The sequence below is a fragment of the Brienomyrus brachyistius genome, chromosome 1, assembly GCF_023856365.1.
Source record: "Brienomyrus brachyistius isolate T26 chromosome 1, BBRACH_0.4, whole genome shotgun sequence".
Lineage (NCBI taxonomy): Eukaryota > Metazoa > Chordata > Actinopteri > Osteoglossiformes > Mormyridae > Brienomyrus > Brienomyrus brachyistius.
The window spans coordinates 11,989,032-12,003,027 of NC_064533.1; the positions used below are offsets into that span (position 1 = coordinate 11,989,032).

A 13,996-nucleotide genomic window follows, 5' to 3' on the forward strand; every position below is an offset into this window, starting at 1 on the left:
ACCCCCAGGACAGACTTTTTAGCTAACCACCCCTGCCTCATACCTACGATTCCCCTCTCTCATTCCTGACCTTTGGTTACTCAAAGTCTGGATCCCTGATGTTTGCGCTTCACACATTTAATATAGTTATCTGACAGTGAGCAGTGTAAGATGTCTTGGATATGTTTGTCAATATAATTAACTAAAATTTGAAAAAAAGTTAGACTTTGCCTGGTCTGATGTGCACATCAAAAAGCATGTGTTTGTATCGATTGCACATTTAAATAATTTGTGAAAGGAATAATTATTAACAATCAGAATATCTCTCCGGAAAAAGCATGAATCCTGTGTAAACTGCGGTGTATGTTTAACCTGAACATAAACACATCCTCCCATCAATGTAAACAAGAATGCCACGACAATTTCCGCAATATTTATTGTAATACAAATAGAGGCAGGTAGCTGATTTAAAAAAAGAAGCAATTTTTAATTAACTGCATTCACATTGAGAGGGCAACAGCTTCAGGGACAGCTGTGATTGGTTGCCCAGTGCTTGACCTTTGAGTTTAGGCCTATGAGGTGTCCTGGTGTCTGTGGAGTGGGGCTTTGGGGATACAGGGCCCGGAAATGATCCAGTTAATGGGACTGCCACTCGTCTGCCCCACAGGACGAGGCTGATTAACTGCTGTGGACTCCCGCCGAGCAGATGGCCGGGGGCAGCATGTACCGTATAATCACCCGTACTCGCTTACACATTACCACCATCATCCACCCTACTTATGTCAAATTAATACCAATCATTACACAACTGACAGACTGCAATATTTACCCAGAATAACAGGAACCCCGCCTCAGTACACAATGATGTTGTGCTTCTAAAAAGCTATGCAGAAATGGGCAGAATCGTACCTATTATGACATCCCTAACATAAACTTTCTATTTTGCATAACATTACAGCACTGTGTCTTGTAGCCATCAATCATAGGGATTCAATGTTCTTTCTGCTAAGGATTCAGCTGGCCTCACTCTGGCTGTGGAGAACAGCCAGCTCAGATTGTTTCGTAGCCGCCTTGCTGGTCCCATCACCGTTCTGCAGATATAGCCTTTTAGCCAAGTCCTTTCCTGTTATTTCTGTCTTTGCCCACTTGCTTAGTCAATGGGCGGCTTCCTTCTGAAGTTGCCCTCTGTCCTGATTGGTGGCCTTGTCACTCACTTCCTGGAACCGTCCATTAATCTGGTCAATGATCCTGTCCCCTTCACCCCGCCCACTGTCTTGCCTTGGTGGAGGATCACCCTGCTGGTTTTGTCCCTCAGTGGTTAAGCACTCATCTGAAGTCCTCTGGGTGTGCTGGAGCTCCACTTCAGCTTGGTTCAGGCCCCCTCGAGTCCTCTGCCTCCTCAGCAGTACAATCACGCCAACGTTAAAGAAGTAGGATGAGCCTTTCAAGCACGTTATTAGGCCCAGAAATATCACTCTGAGAACAACAAGAGAGATCAAAACTTTTTCAGTTTCAGTATTAATTGCCATATTTTAGGTGGTACATTCAGCTACAGAATATCATACAACAATAATAATTTTTATCTACACTCAGTGTGAACCAAAATGTTACTATATATACTACAGACAATCTGAGGTGAATTATCCACTGTCACAGCCATGCTCTTCAGGTACACATTAATATATCTGTTTACTTTGTTAATAAAATTTCTTTCAAGATTCAAGATTCTTTAATTGTCACATAAATAATCATATAAAGTACAACACGTAGCGAAATGCATCCTGAACCGCTCTTTTTTAGACTGTGCCAATTATGTAAACTGGTTAAAGTGCAAAAAGCTAACCTGCAGGCTAAAAGTGCAAGCAGTGACCAATGTGGCAGTGCGGATATGGTGAGGGGTGCAAGAGCACAGTTTGCATCAGGGTGTGAGGTGCAGTGGCATGTCCAGGTTCAGAAGCCTTATGGGCTGGGGGTACAAGAGCACAGTGTACATCAGAGTGTGAGGTGCAGTGGCATGTCCTGGTTCAGAAGCCTTATGGGCTGGGGGTAGAAAGAGCACAATTTACATCAGGGTGTGAGGTGCAGTGGCATGTCCAGGTTTGGAAAGCCTATCAGTCCTGGGCATGATGTTCCTGAGTCTCTTTCCTGATTTCAGAAGCTGGAACAGGCTGTTGTTGGGGTGGGATGTGTCCTTCATGATCCTGAAAGCCCTGCTCCTACATCTCTTGATGTAAATATCTTGAAGAGATGGAAGGGCCGACCTGCAGCAGCGTTCTGCTGCACGGATCACCCTCTGGGGGGCTCGATAAAGTAAGTAATTGTCTGTCTGTCTGTCTAATCTATCTATCTGATCTATGTATCTATCTGTCACACGTTTCATAATTTAATATAAATTGCATAGCTTCCTTTTCCTTAACCAGCCATTTTTGCACGTTTTGCTTAAAAGGTTATATTGTGTTGGACAACATTTTGATTGTTTAAAATATACATTTACTGTTTTGTACTAAGGTTGAAGACCCTTAATTCCCTGAAGGGAGGGGACAGACTAGAAATTTATGTCAGCGACAAGCAGGCATCTCAGTTACAACCAATGGTTGCAACTAGCCATCCTGGGTTGAAATTGAATATGAGGTACAGCTTTCTGTGAGGTTGAACATGATCTGTACTCTAATATGGGCGATCAGTCTATAGTCTCCCAGTCATGGATGATTCTAGGATTTTTGAAGGTAGGGGGCATGAGAAGGGCCAAACTTCATATAGAGGGGCTAACCTAATCACTAGCCAATGATATGCTTTTAATCAGTGAGTGACAGGGGAGGGGGTACTCTGGGAGGCCAATCGGCTTTCAGCTGGGGCCAGTGCCCCTGTGGCCCCACCCTTACTTATGCCCCTGCTGCCAGTGTGTTTCAGGGACTGTTATCCCTGAAAAGAAGGAAGAGTTCATGAAATCCGCTACAGTCTTGACTAGAAACCAGGGATGTACAGTACTGTGCAAAAGTCTTAGGCAGTCCAAAGAAATGTTCAAAGCTGTTTATCTGGGTAGCTAGTGTACTTTGGCTTGGAACAAAAAACACAATTTAACATTAGAACATGTGCAAATTAAGAGTAATACAATAAAAACTAGTAATAATTTCTTCTGTTTCTTCTAAAAAGTTATTTATATCTAGTTGGATGGCTAGATGAACATCGCTTCAGTTCCCAAACTTCTCCTCAGGGGCACCTCAGCTGTTCCACGATTTTATTAAATTTGACCAACAGCTCAGTTAAGTAATTAAATATGTTGGTTTAAAAAGTCAGTGACACACTGACTAGCTGTATGAGGTGTGCTGGTGGCCAAGTCAAAAAATACATGGCTGCACTGGACGGTCCCTGCCAATACTAGGATGATTTTAGCAGAGGATCTGAAATGGCTGACACACTTTGACAGGCATAATATCATAGTTTTACACCAACACAAGGATAATCTAAACATCATTTTCTTTGCCTCCCTGAGACTTTTGCACAGTACTGTACATGCACACAGATTTATACACATACACCTGGACACATGACAGCCACACACTTACAACTGAACTCACCTGTACATGTCGGAGTTGTATATTCGACAGGCTCCTGTCCCCTGGCACTTTCTGGCGCCCCATTTCAAACAAGTGGTGTCAATCAGAGCTCCAAAATATACCGGACCTGGGATGCCCCCTGTGGGAGAACACATGAACAAAGCTCCTTTCTAAATGTGCTTACGGATCCTAAACCAAGCAACAAACTGTAAGAAGACCACAGCTGTCAATCATTATATTACCACCTTAACCAGTTGAGGGCATTTCTCATGATGCTCCCGTTCCACTTACCCAGAGTTCTTGTCACAAGGGTTTGGATACCTAGAGCCAGGGATTTTAACTCAGGCTTGATGCACCTAGATTTAGAGACGAGAGAAAGAACAAACAGATGAGCTTCCATCTCGTTCCACTTCTTCAAACAGTCTGGTGATCTAGGGGCACGGTGTGGCTCAGGGGGTTAGAATGCAGGGCCTGAGACCAGCAGAGTGATTTCATCGCTGAACCCCTGAGCAAAGCCCTCAACCACCAATTGGTCCGAGATCTGTCTTAACTTTTCTACTGAAGAGCAAATGTCCAAAACTCACTTCATGGGATACTTTCTCAAGAATTTTTTTTGGAAATTTTTATGAAAGTCCTCCATTGGATTACATGAAGACTGAATGAGTTTTGGATAAAATGCAAATGTATATGCAGACAGCCTGGTGATCTCCCTGATGTATATGCAGACAGCCTGGTGATCTCCCTGATGTATATGCAGACAGCCTGGTGATCTCCCTGAAATGTATATGCAGACAGCCCGGTGATCTCCCTGATGTATATGCAGACAGCCTGGTGATCTCCCTGATGTATATGCAGACAGCCTGGTGATCTCCCTGAAATGTATATACAGACAGCCTGGTGATCTCCCTGATGTATATGCAGACAGCCTGGTGATCTCCCTGATGTATATGCAGACAGCCCGGTGATCTCCCTGATGTATATGCAGACAGCCTGGTGATCTCACTGCAATGTATATGCAGACAGCCTGGTGATCTCACTGCAATGTATATGCAGACAGCCTGGTGATCTCCCTGATGTATATGCAGACAGCCTGGTGATCTCCCTGATATATTTGCAGACAGCCTGGTGATCTTCCTGATGTATATGCAGACAGCCTGGTGATCTCCCTGATATATATGCAGACAGTCTGGTGATCTCACTGCAATGTATATGCAGACAGCCTGGTGATCTCCCTGAAATGTATATGCAGACAGCCTGGTGATCTCTCTGATATATATGCAGACAGCCTGGTGATCTCCCTGATGTATATGCAGACAGCCTGGTGATCTCCCTGATGTATATGCAGACAGCCTGGTGATCTCCCTGATATATATGCAGACAGCCCGGTGATCTCCCTGATGTATATGCAGACAGCCTGGTGATCTCCCTGATGTATATGCAGACAGCCTGGTGATCTCCCTGAAATGTATATGCAGACAGCCCGGTGATCTCCCTGATGTATATGCAGACAGCCCGGTGATCTCCCTGATGTATATGCAGACAGCCTGGTGATCTCCCTGAAATGTATATGCAGACAGCCTGGTGATCTCCCTGAAATGCATATGCAGACAGCCTGGTGATCTCCCTGAAATGTATATGCAGACAGCCTGGTGATCTCCCTGAAATGCATATGCAGACAGCCTGGTGATCTCCCTGAAATGTATATGCAGACAGCCTAGTGATCTCCCTGAAATGTATATGCAGACAGCCTGGTGATCTCCCTGAAATGCATATGCAGACAGCCTAGTGATCTCCCTGAAATGTATATGCAGACAGCCTAGTGATCTCCCTGAAATGTATATGCAGACAGCCTAGTGATCTCCCTGAAATGCATATGCAGACAGCCTGGTGATCTCCCTGAAATGTATATGCAGACAGCCTGGTGATCTCCCTGAAATGCATATGCAGACAGCCTAGTGATCTCCCTGAAATGCATATGCAGACAGCCTGGTGATCTCCCTGAAATGTATATGCAGACAGCCTAGTGATCTCCCTGAAATGCATATGCAGACAGCCTGGTGATCTCCCTGAAATGTATATGCAGACAGCCTAGTGATCTCCCTGAAATGTATATGCAGACAGCCTGGTGATCTCCCTGAAATGTATATGCAGACAGCCTAGTGATCTCCCTGAAATGTATATGCAGACAGCCTGGTGATCTCCCTGAAATGTATATGCAGACAGCCTAGTGATCTCCCTGAAATGTATATGCAGACAGCCTGGTGATCTCTCTGATTTGTCTGCACACAGACTACTGATGTCACTGTTGGTAGTTCCTCTGGGATTTTTGGCAATGTCTTGTTGTTTTGGGTGAAGTTTGAGGTCCAGGTACAAGTCCCTCTATTCATGTGTGATTAATAATTCACTTACATAAAGCAAAGTTACTGATGAAGACTGGAAGTAATGTTCCAGTTCTCCTGGGTAAAATCTCCCCGTTCCACTTTGTAAACCCATGGATCTGTTCTCCACCCAGACAAACCCAGTGTTCTACTCCTCCACTGCTTGCTAAGTAAATGCCAGTTGAAAAGCCAAAGAGTCTGTGTAAGAAAACAGTCACAGTCACAGCAGTGTGTTCTTAAAATTACTCTAAAATTATACCCCAAGATGTGAGATTGGATGTATAAACCAGGCTCCTTATTCTGACACACTACATCAATAATGAACACGTGGCTTTTGCTTGGCTCTGGTGGGCGTGGGCACTGACCATATGATGACCATGTAGCCCGGTGTGGTTCCCAGGGCATCGATGAAGGAGCAGATGACTGACACAGTCATGTATGCGATGAAACGGATGCTGCAGACCTCGCTCCGGGCACACTGACCGAGGGACACGGACATGCTTCCCGATGGAGGAGGGGAGGAACCCACACAGCTGCAGTTGTGAAACATCTGGAGTTCAAAGAAAAACACGAGAACCACTTAAAACTTCACAAAAAACTCCCCTCAACGTCCTATATAAAAGAAATGCCCCTCAACCAACGTCCTTGGCAAAAGATCATATCATATTTCTCAGAAAAGGATCTGAGGAGCCTGGGAACACCTGCAGACGTTGTTGATACCATTACAAAGAATAGAAGCTTTAGACAATAGCACATTGCTATTCATTCAATTTCTTTGCCCATTTGTACTGGGCTTAAACGTCTCAAAGTTTCTTGCACTACAACCGACAATATCAACATTTCTCCTCATGGTACGATCATATAGCTGAAGGCAACAATAGCGATTTGACTTCGACTACCTTTCACGTGTGACATTTGTCAGTTTCACAAGATTACGACATCTCCGGAATGTGATATCTCTCATAGTAATGGACCTCACACTTGATGGCCTTCCTTTCACTAATGTCTAGATGATGACTTAATTGTTCTGTGACGCAAAAACAAGAAAACATTCCCTGTGCTTGACACTTCATGCCTCAAGGAAGTGACATCATACCATAATCTTCCCTGTCCTCGTGGAACTGGTGCAACCGGCCAGGCATGGTGACATATAGGTGATGCCATTGTCGGAACACACTGGGTCCCAGTCTGTGGTGGGGCAGGAACAGCCCTCATTGCATGATGACTGGATCATGGTCCCGTCAGGGAAGACCCCCGGTGTTCTGAATGGATGGTGGTATTGTGGTCAGTGAAATACTACTTAAGGCTGAAAATTGCTGTTAAAATAATCTATCTTCAATTGTTTTAGTAAATACACGTCATTCCTGAAAGCGATTCATAAATAAAAAATAATTTGGTAAATGTAAGACATAACCATAAATGCAGCAAGGGAGACTGGGAAAATCTGTTGAACAGTTACTTGAAGAGATTCTGCAATGTCCTTACATAACTTAGATTATAATGTTTAGCAAACTATTATAACTTTACTTTGAAAGGAAAAAAAGTTCTTTCCATTGTGTTTATAAAAATGAATAGAATTCAATGATTATCCCTAGTCTCCCCTACCATACGAAGCTGTCGACTGTTGCCATGACGGCGATATTAACCCATTGTAGGTGGCTGTTAATCCTGCCACCTTCAGATTCTCACAGTTGATGCCAAACTGTGCGATGATCAGCAGGTAGGCCAGGAACGACGTGGCCAAAGACAGCTGAGCTCCCGATACCACGTTCAGCTTCAGTCGCTTCATCAGCACCCCGCCCAAGAATATCGCCACAACGACCGCAGGAATGTTCAGCACACCTACAGGGACCGGGCAAGGCATGTAACGGTCAGGCTGTGACCGCCTGGGTCCAGCTATGCAGGCTGAAGATGTGGCTGCCCCTCCTCTTTCACCCTCCTCTCCGGGTGGGGGTTAAAATTCAACTGAAAGCGTGTAACCCGGCAACACAGAGCTCAGGGCTAGTCAATGACATACGTACTCACCTATGAAGAAGTTTGCCTGAAATGCAGACTGACCAAACTGCTGTTCCATGTACTTGGCTTTGAATGCAAACAGTCCAGAGTAGGAGTTAAATTTCAGGATACTCTCACACAGGAGCAGGAAGTAAACAGGGGTGCACAGAAGCCTCCTTAGCGATGGAAAGAATCCTAAAAAGCAACCAAAAGACTTCATCACCATACGATCACTAGCAATTTCTACTAGGAATAAACTTGTTATATATATATATATATATACACAGTCAGATGGTGTGCAGAGATATTTTGAGGGCAGAGATTGTCGGGGGGAAAAAAAGGCGATTCGAGGAAAGAGGAACAAAACCAAGCATTGTGAAAACAAGCATGGCTTGCGAAAGGATGCCAAAACTTATCCGTCTGGAATGCTTTGCTCAACAATAGCACTGCAGAAATGGTGAGAGAAACAGGATATGCCCAGTTACTCAAAAAGTTATGAATGCTTTGAGCTTGGATTTCAGGAATATGAAACTGCTACCAAGGCTTCCAGGTACCTAAAGGCTCAGTAACATGGTCAGAGGCCCCGGGGCTATTTGAGTTGTCAGATGGTGACTGTGCATTAGTGCGCCCCCTGCAGGTACCTGACTGCAAGAACAAAAAAGGCTATAAAAGCAAAAATAAAAACAGATGTAAGACAGGATGAGGAAAATCCATTAAATAAGGTACATTGTATTGCCATTTCCTTGCCTTCAAGTCTTCCCCTGGAGCTAGTGAGGGGCTCATCGCCCTTGGCGATGTCCGTCATTTCGTCAGCAGGGGAACTCGGGGGGTCGATCTCAGACTGAGGTACAGCTGTAGGATCCTTGAGGAGGGACTTGGGCAGGAACCAGAAGGGAAGGCTGGCCAGGAACATGATGGCCGCCGAGATGAAAAAGCCCAGCCACCAAGCGCCCACCCAGCGAGTGTCACTGGGGGCAATGGTCACGCTGTCTGCGGGTGATCCGGCAGCCCGGAGTTCAGTGCTGAGATACATACATACCACACGCAAACATCCACATAGGCATGCGCAGGTACACACACACACACACACATTCACACAGGTACAGTACACACACCACTCATGTTTATTTATAATTAAATAAATATCAGTTGCACCCAAACTAAAATCCAGAACCATTAAACAACTTTCCTTTATGCAGGATTTTAAGATGCAAGGTACGAGATGTTTCTCTAAACGTTTATTTTCTATTGTTTTGTCAGGAGATTTGGAATGAGATAGAGAACATGTTTTGCAGAGCTCCCACATAAAAAATCTTACCTTCGTTCACAAATCCAACGTCAACATACAGTTTGGCACACAGGGCCCCCAACAAAAAACCAAACATGGGACCAAGGAGTGCGATAGACTGCAGGCAGGCTGTGGAGAGCGTTGAAAACCCTTTCAGAAGAGCAGCCCTTTCTCCAGCTGACATATGATGTAAGAAATTTGGTGGGATTTCCCGGGCTTTGGGGATGACCTTACCTATGTAGAAGGCAGAGTTCTCGGGCTTCTCCGCAAAGTCATCGATGTAAGATATTCCCAGTGGTGTGACAGGAGTTTCTCCAATCCCTCTTAAAGCGTTCCCCAGGAAAAGGTACAGCCACATGTAGGAATCTGTGTCCCGCTTACAGTCTGCAGAGAGATACAGAGTCTGTACTCAGATATTGTGGCTGTCCAAAACTGTGAATGTCCTCCTTTTGATGATAGTTACTTTTTACTATGGATGGAATATGCCCATTCGCCTCTGTCTACTGATTGCGTTTGACATCTAATGAATGAGATCCCAGACACTTCAGTCCACAACCCCCAAAATAACAGTGTGAGAGACTCGCAAGGGTGTGGAGGGGTCCACCTCCGCAGATTGGAGGGTAGTGGTCCCCCTCATAAATTTATTACGAAGACCGTTCATTGCAATGACTGTTTATTACGATGACCGTTCATTTCGATGAACGTTCATTACGATGACTGTTTATTACGATGACCATTCATTACGATGACCGTTTAGGGTTATGATTAATATTGAATACCCATCCACCTGTAATCCCCACTTTTGGAACCGCAAATTCTTAAATGAAAAGATGTTTTATGAAATTAATTATTTAAGTAGGATTTATATTTGTACTACTTAGTGTTTGAATTCATGATGGTCATTTGTATGGATTGCATTTATATTGCTAATTTTAATGACTTAACATTGATAGCTAGATAGGCAGCTAACTAACATTATTTTTAATTGTCAATATAAACTGAGATTACTTATCTTGTATCTTGTTGATACTGACATATTTGCCTCGCTGACAACAATCCACATAAGTTGTGTAAGGATAGATTTCTATTTGTGGCCAGCTTCAGTCTGCTAGCTGGCGTGAGATTTTCAATTTGAGACAATTCTGCACACTTATTTATATGTATGTATCATTTTTATTACTTTATAAATAGTTTATAGGATTTCCAAACTACCCCAGCGCTTCTGGTGCAGCTAATTTTAGGTGCTAAATGTGTATCATTAAATTGTTTTAGGTTTATTTTGTAAAGTAGGTTCTGAGAAAATGCTACTGAAATAAAGGATTTGGTATTTTTTGGTTTTTCACTGGACAGTGGCGATATATTGTATAGGTAATGTTCAAACTTTACACAGGGGCCAGACAGTACTGCAATAGGTGTACTGATAGGTACATAAGTACTGGCTGAAGCCCACGTGGCTCCCTAAGTGAGCTTTACTGCTGTGCTCCCACCCAGGACAAAATGAATCTGTCTTGCTAAGTCAAAGCCCCCTCAAAAGTTGGCGCCCTTGGCGGCTGCCTATGTCGCCTAATGAGTCAACCAATAGTTTGAAAGTTACAACCACAGGGACACAAAACAGCCACCGGAATCAACGGGATTACTGTTAAACTGAGCCTGAAAATGTATATGAAGGGTATTTACCTTGTTCTGTTTCTGTAGTTCCATTCCCAGGTGGTGTTGTCAGGTGGTTGACCAGTTGGCTTGTCTCTCGCTTGGGCTCCAGACAGGGAACTATGTTGAAACTTTCATTCAGCCAGGCTGCTGCAATAGTGTCATATTTGTACCTGTGGGAAAATGACAGTGGAGACAGCTTCCTTTTGGCTTTATCTACTTTCTGTCGTGTGCCCTTGGGTACCTGACTCCCTGAGCGTCTTTACATCCACCACATCTTCGAGATATTTTATGATCGTTCACTGTATTTTATTTTTACCACAGAGGAATATTTACCTTCCCATGAAGAAGTGTGGGAGGGCGGAAACTGCAGAGCCGACCGCCATGATTGTACAGCCTGCTGCAATCAGCCGGGGTCGGTGCAGTCTGGCTCCAAAATGACTTACAACAGCCAGGAGCAGCAGGTTACCTGCAGAGAGCAGCATAGAGCCGGCTGAGGAATCAAAGTCCTGAGGTTCATGCACCCAAGTAGCATTAGAGTTGTGCAAGCCTCTGTTGGCACACGGGTTTATAAAACGTTACCCATCTCGAATCCACCATCTATGAGCCCAGTGAGGGAGCTGGAGAGGTCAAAGCGCCTCTCGATCTGCGTGATGGCGCTCTTCATATAGGTGCCCGCAAGCGCCTTGGAGAAGAAGACGAAGGACAGCGCCACGATAAATATCTGGAAGATCACAGAAGACAGAGCGAGCTAGTTTAAGGCTGGTGCGGAGCTGTCCACACGATCCACCAACTCCACGCTTGAACACATGATTCACCCAAAACACCATCAACTCAATGCACATCCTACAATATTTCTTTAACTGACATGTTGTTGCTTGAATAGTCTGCATGGTCTTGATACCTTTAGCTGGGAGAAGCAGCGAGGAACTTTGGGACTGCGGTCTGCCACAAAGAGCACCTGCCGACTGGTTGTTTTGTCCTCATCCTCCACCGTGTCGCTGTGCATCGTCCACCGGAGATTGTCTGTCAGGCACAATAAGATTCTGCCAGTAACTCAGCCCTGCTCTCAGATTCCTTCCCCCCGTCAGCCAGATGTTTCTCCTGACGTTCGTCTTGAGAAAGTACTCAAAAGTACTCAAAAAGGTTGCAAAAAAATTAGTAATTTCATTAGCTTCTTGTTCTCCTGTTATCCTTCTTTTAAAGCTGATTTTAATTCTTACTGATTTTCAAAGAAATTGTACCTCAGTGAGGTGCGAATGAAAGACTAACCTATATTTAGCTCGACTCTGCTGTTAATCACATATAATCTCTAAACCAGCCTACTGCAGTCATAAGACTACATTAATCACACTGCCTGCTGATGTAGTACCGCCAGAAACTCATCGAAATTTGATCCCATTTCCTTACCTAATACTTTCTGAAGTAATTTATTAATGACAGTCTTCTGAAGCTACTAATGCTCAGTGCCATGCCCAAGCTGACATACCAGCGCTGAGAACGTTCTGGTTTATAATTCCTTCGGACATCACCTACAACGCAGTAGCCAGGATCGTTTTAGGTAAAGATGTCTTTAACTAAAGCGTTAACAGTGTTAAGCACAGCTATACAGCAAAGTACATGAAAGTTCGCCTAATGTAATTTCTGGCTACAGCGGCAATTCAATTAATGCAGCCCCTAAGATCCCAGACAGTGGCAGACTTATGAACAGCTGTGAACAAATACAAGACAAAAAACAGAAAGCGAACCTGTTTCACCTCTATAAAGAAGCTGAAGTTAAAGTGAGAATGTAAGGTGGTCATAGCTAACGCAAGCACTTACCTTTAGTTAATCAGTGAAAATCGACGCGTTCCTCAGTTCAGGAGTTAACAGCAGACATTCCTATATCAGGTCACACTTACTGAAATATATCAGTAAAAAGTATCTACAAAAAGGCTTAGTGGTGACTACAGTGCAGGACAATGTGCACACCTGTCTCTGGGGTGAAAAAACACTGAGAGGGGATAAAAAAAGGGTCTCCCAAATGCCTCGGATGTAGATCAGCCAAGTCTCTCTCCTAGAAACATGAGACCTTTCAGTCTCCGTAAAGCAGAAAAACCCCGAGAGTTACCGGCATTTTACTTGCAAATCGTCTTTGTCCTTTGACCAAACCTGTGCCGTTCTAAAGAGTCCTGATTCTCAGACAATTCGGTACCATCGAGTAGGAAAAATACCGGAAATAAAACGTTCCGAGCTTCTTTTAGTAGTGTGAATCCGTGCTTTCAGTAGGAGGCTGGCACGGCTTTCCACGTGCACACGGCTCTTCGCCGCCACCCCTCACCCTCCTAAACAAAAGGGGCCAGGCACAGTTCGTTTCTGCCCTTCAGCCAAGCCAAGGAGCCGGGGGTCACTGAGAAGGTGTCGCACTCTGGACATTTATTACTTACACTGTCTTGTGCACAAGAGAAGCGTCTCTATATATGGACATAAGCGAAGGTGGATGTGGACACACATTTCTCCCCTTTCAGAGGTCCAACTGTAGTACGGTTCCCTTAAGGATACTTTGATTTCCTATAACAAAGGGTTTCCAGCTGTATCTTAACATTTTTTCAGTGGAACTTTTACCCTGAATGAGGAACTCGTAGGGAACTTAAATTCTCAGGCTTTCTTAAGCCCCTAGAATTTGGGACTGATATATACAGACGTACAGCTGTGTAGTGCACACATCAAATTTGTATATACCATGTACTAAGTTTCACATAAACAAAATGTCATTCACAAAAAGAGAACAGAGAACAAATTAGGACTCCACCAAATTATTTTTTCTTACAAATACCTTTTTTTATTTTTGTGACTCAATGAAAGGAAATCAAAGATGTCTGTGCTTTGGGAAGCAGCACTGACCAAAAGTACGTGGACACCAACCTGTCCAGCATCTCAATTCCATTCCAAGGGTCTCGGTCTGAAGTTGGCTGGCACATAATAACATCTACGCTTTATAGAAGGTTTTTCATCAGATGCTGCAATATCGGGTGATCGTTGGGTGATCAGGCCCCTTTCACGTCAGCGTGTGCAGCCTGCCGCTCTGTAACTGAACTTCCTCCCAGATGTTTTGACCTTTATTATTCCAGCTGAGCAGGGCAGAAATGCAGTGAACTGCACTGTTGGAAAGA

The 13,996-nt window shown here is 44.2% G+C and overlaps 1 protein-coding gene across 5 annotated transcripts; it reads right to left on the reverse strand.

The window, feature by feature from the left end:
• Positions 1-397: 397 nt before the first annotated feature.
• Positions 398-13,398, reverse strand: slco1e1 (solute carrier organic anion transporter family, member 1E1). 5 transcript variants are annotated; one of them, XM_049030059.1, is made up of 14 exons: positions 12,255-13,398; positions 11,749-11,870; positions 11,427-11,568; positions 11,181-11,313; positions 10,875-11,017; positions 9,228-9,581; positions 8,657-8,899; positions 7,940-8,104; positions 7,561-7,756; positions 7,011-7,176; positions 6,280-6,464; positions 3,828-3,892; positions 3,558-3,675; positions 398-1,455 (listed from the first exon to the last, which is right to left on the reverse strand). In XM_049030059.1, the coding sequence occupies exons 2-14, from the start codon at positions 11,851-11,853 to the stop codon at positions 1,134-1,136; spliced, it is 2,337 nt and encodes a 778-aa protein (XP_048886016.1). In that variant the 5' UTR covers positions 11,854-11,870; positions 12,255-13,398; the 3' UTR covers positions 398-1,133. The 5 variants fall into 5 exon arrangements, with proteins under 5 accessions (XP_048886016.1, XP_048886007.1, XP_048886000.1 ...); XM_049030050.1 differs by having other exon boundaries at positions 12,666-13,397; XM_049030043.1 differs by having other exon boundaries at positions 11,749-11,981; positions 12,666-13,395.
• Between the last annotated feature and the right edge of the window lie 598 nt (positions 13,399-13,996).

What these genes read in the sequence shown, in the direction of transcription:
- slco1e1 (XM_049030059.1), bottom strand. Translation starts at nt 11,853, where the DNA reads ATGCACAGCGACACGGTGGAGGATGAGGACAAAACAACCAGTCGGCAG. An exon ending in CCACACTTCTTCATGGGAAG is followed by an intron (nt 11,018 to 11,180) that starts GTAAATATTCCT and finishes ATTTTCCCACAG; the next exon opens with GTACAAATATGACACTATTG. An exon ending in TACAACTCCGACATGTACAG is followed by an intron (nt 1,456 to 3,557) that starts GTGAGTTCAGTT and finishes TGTTGTTCTCAG; the next exon opens with AGTGATATTTCTGGGCCTAA.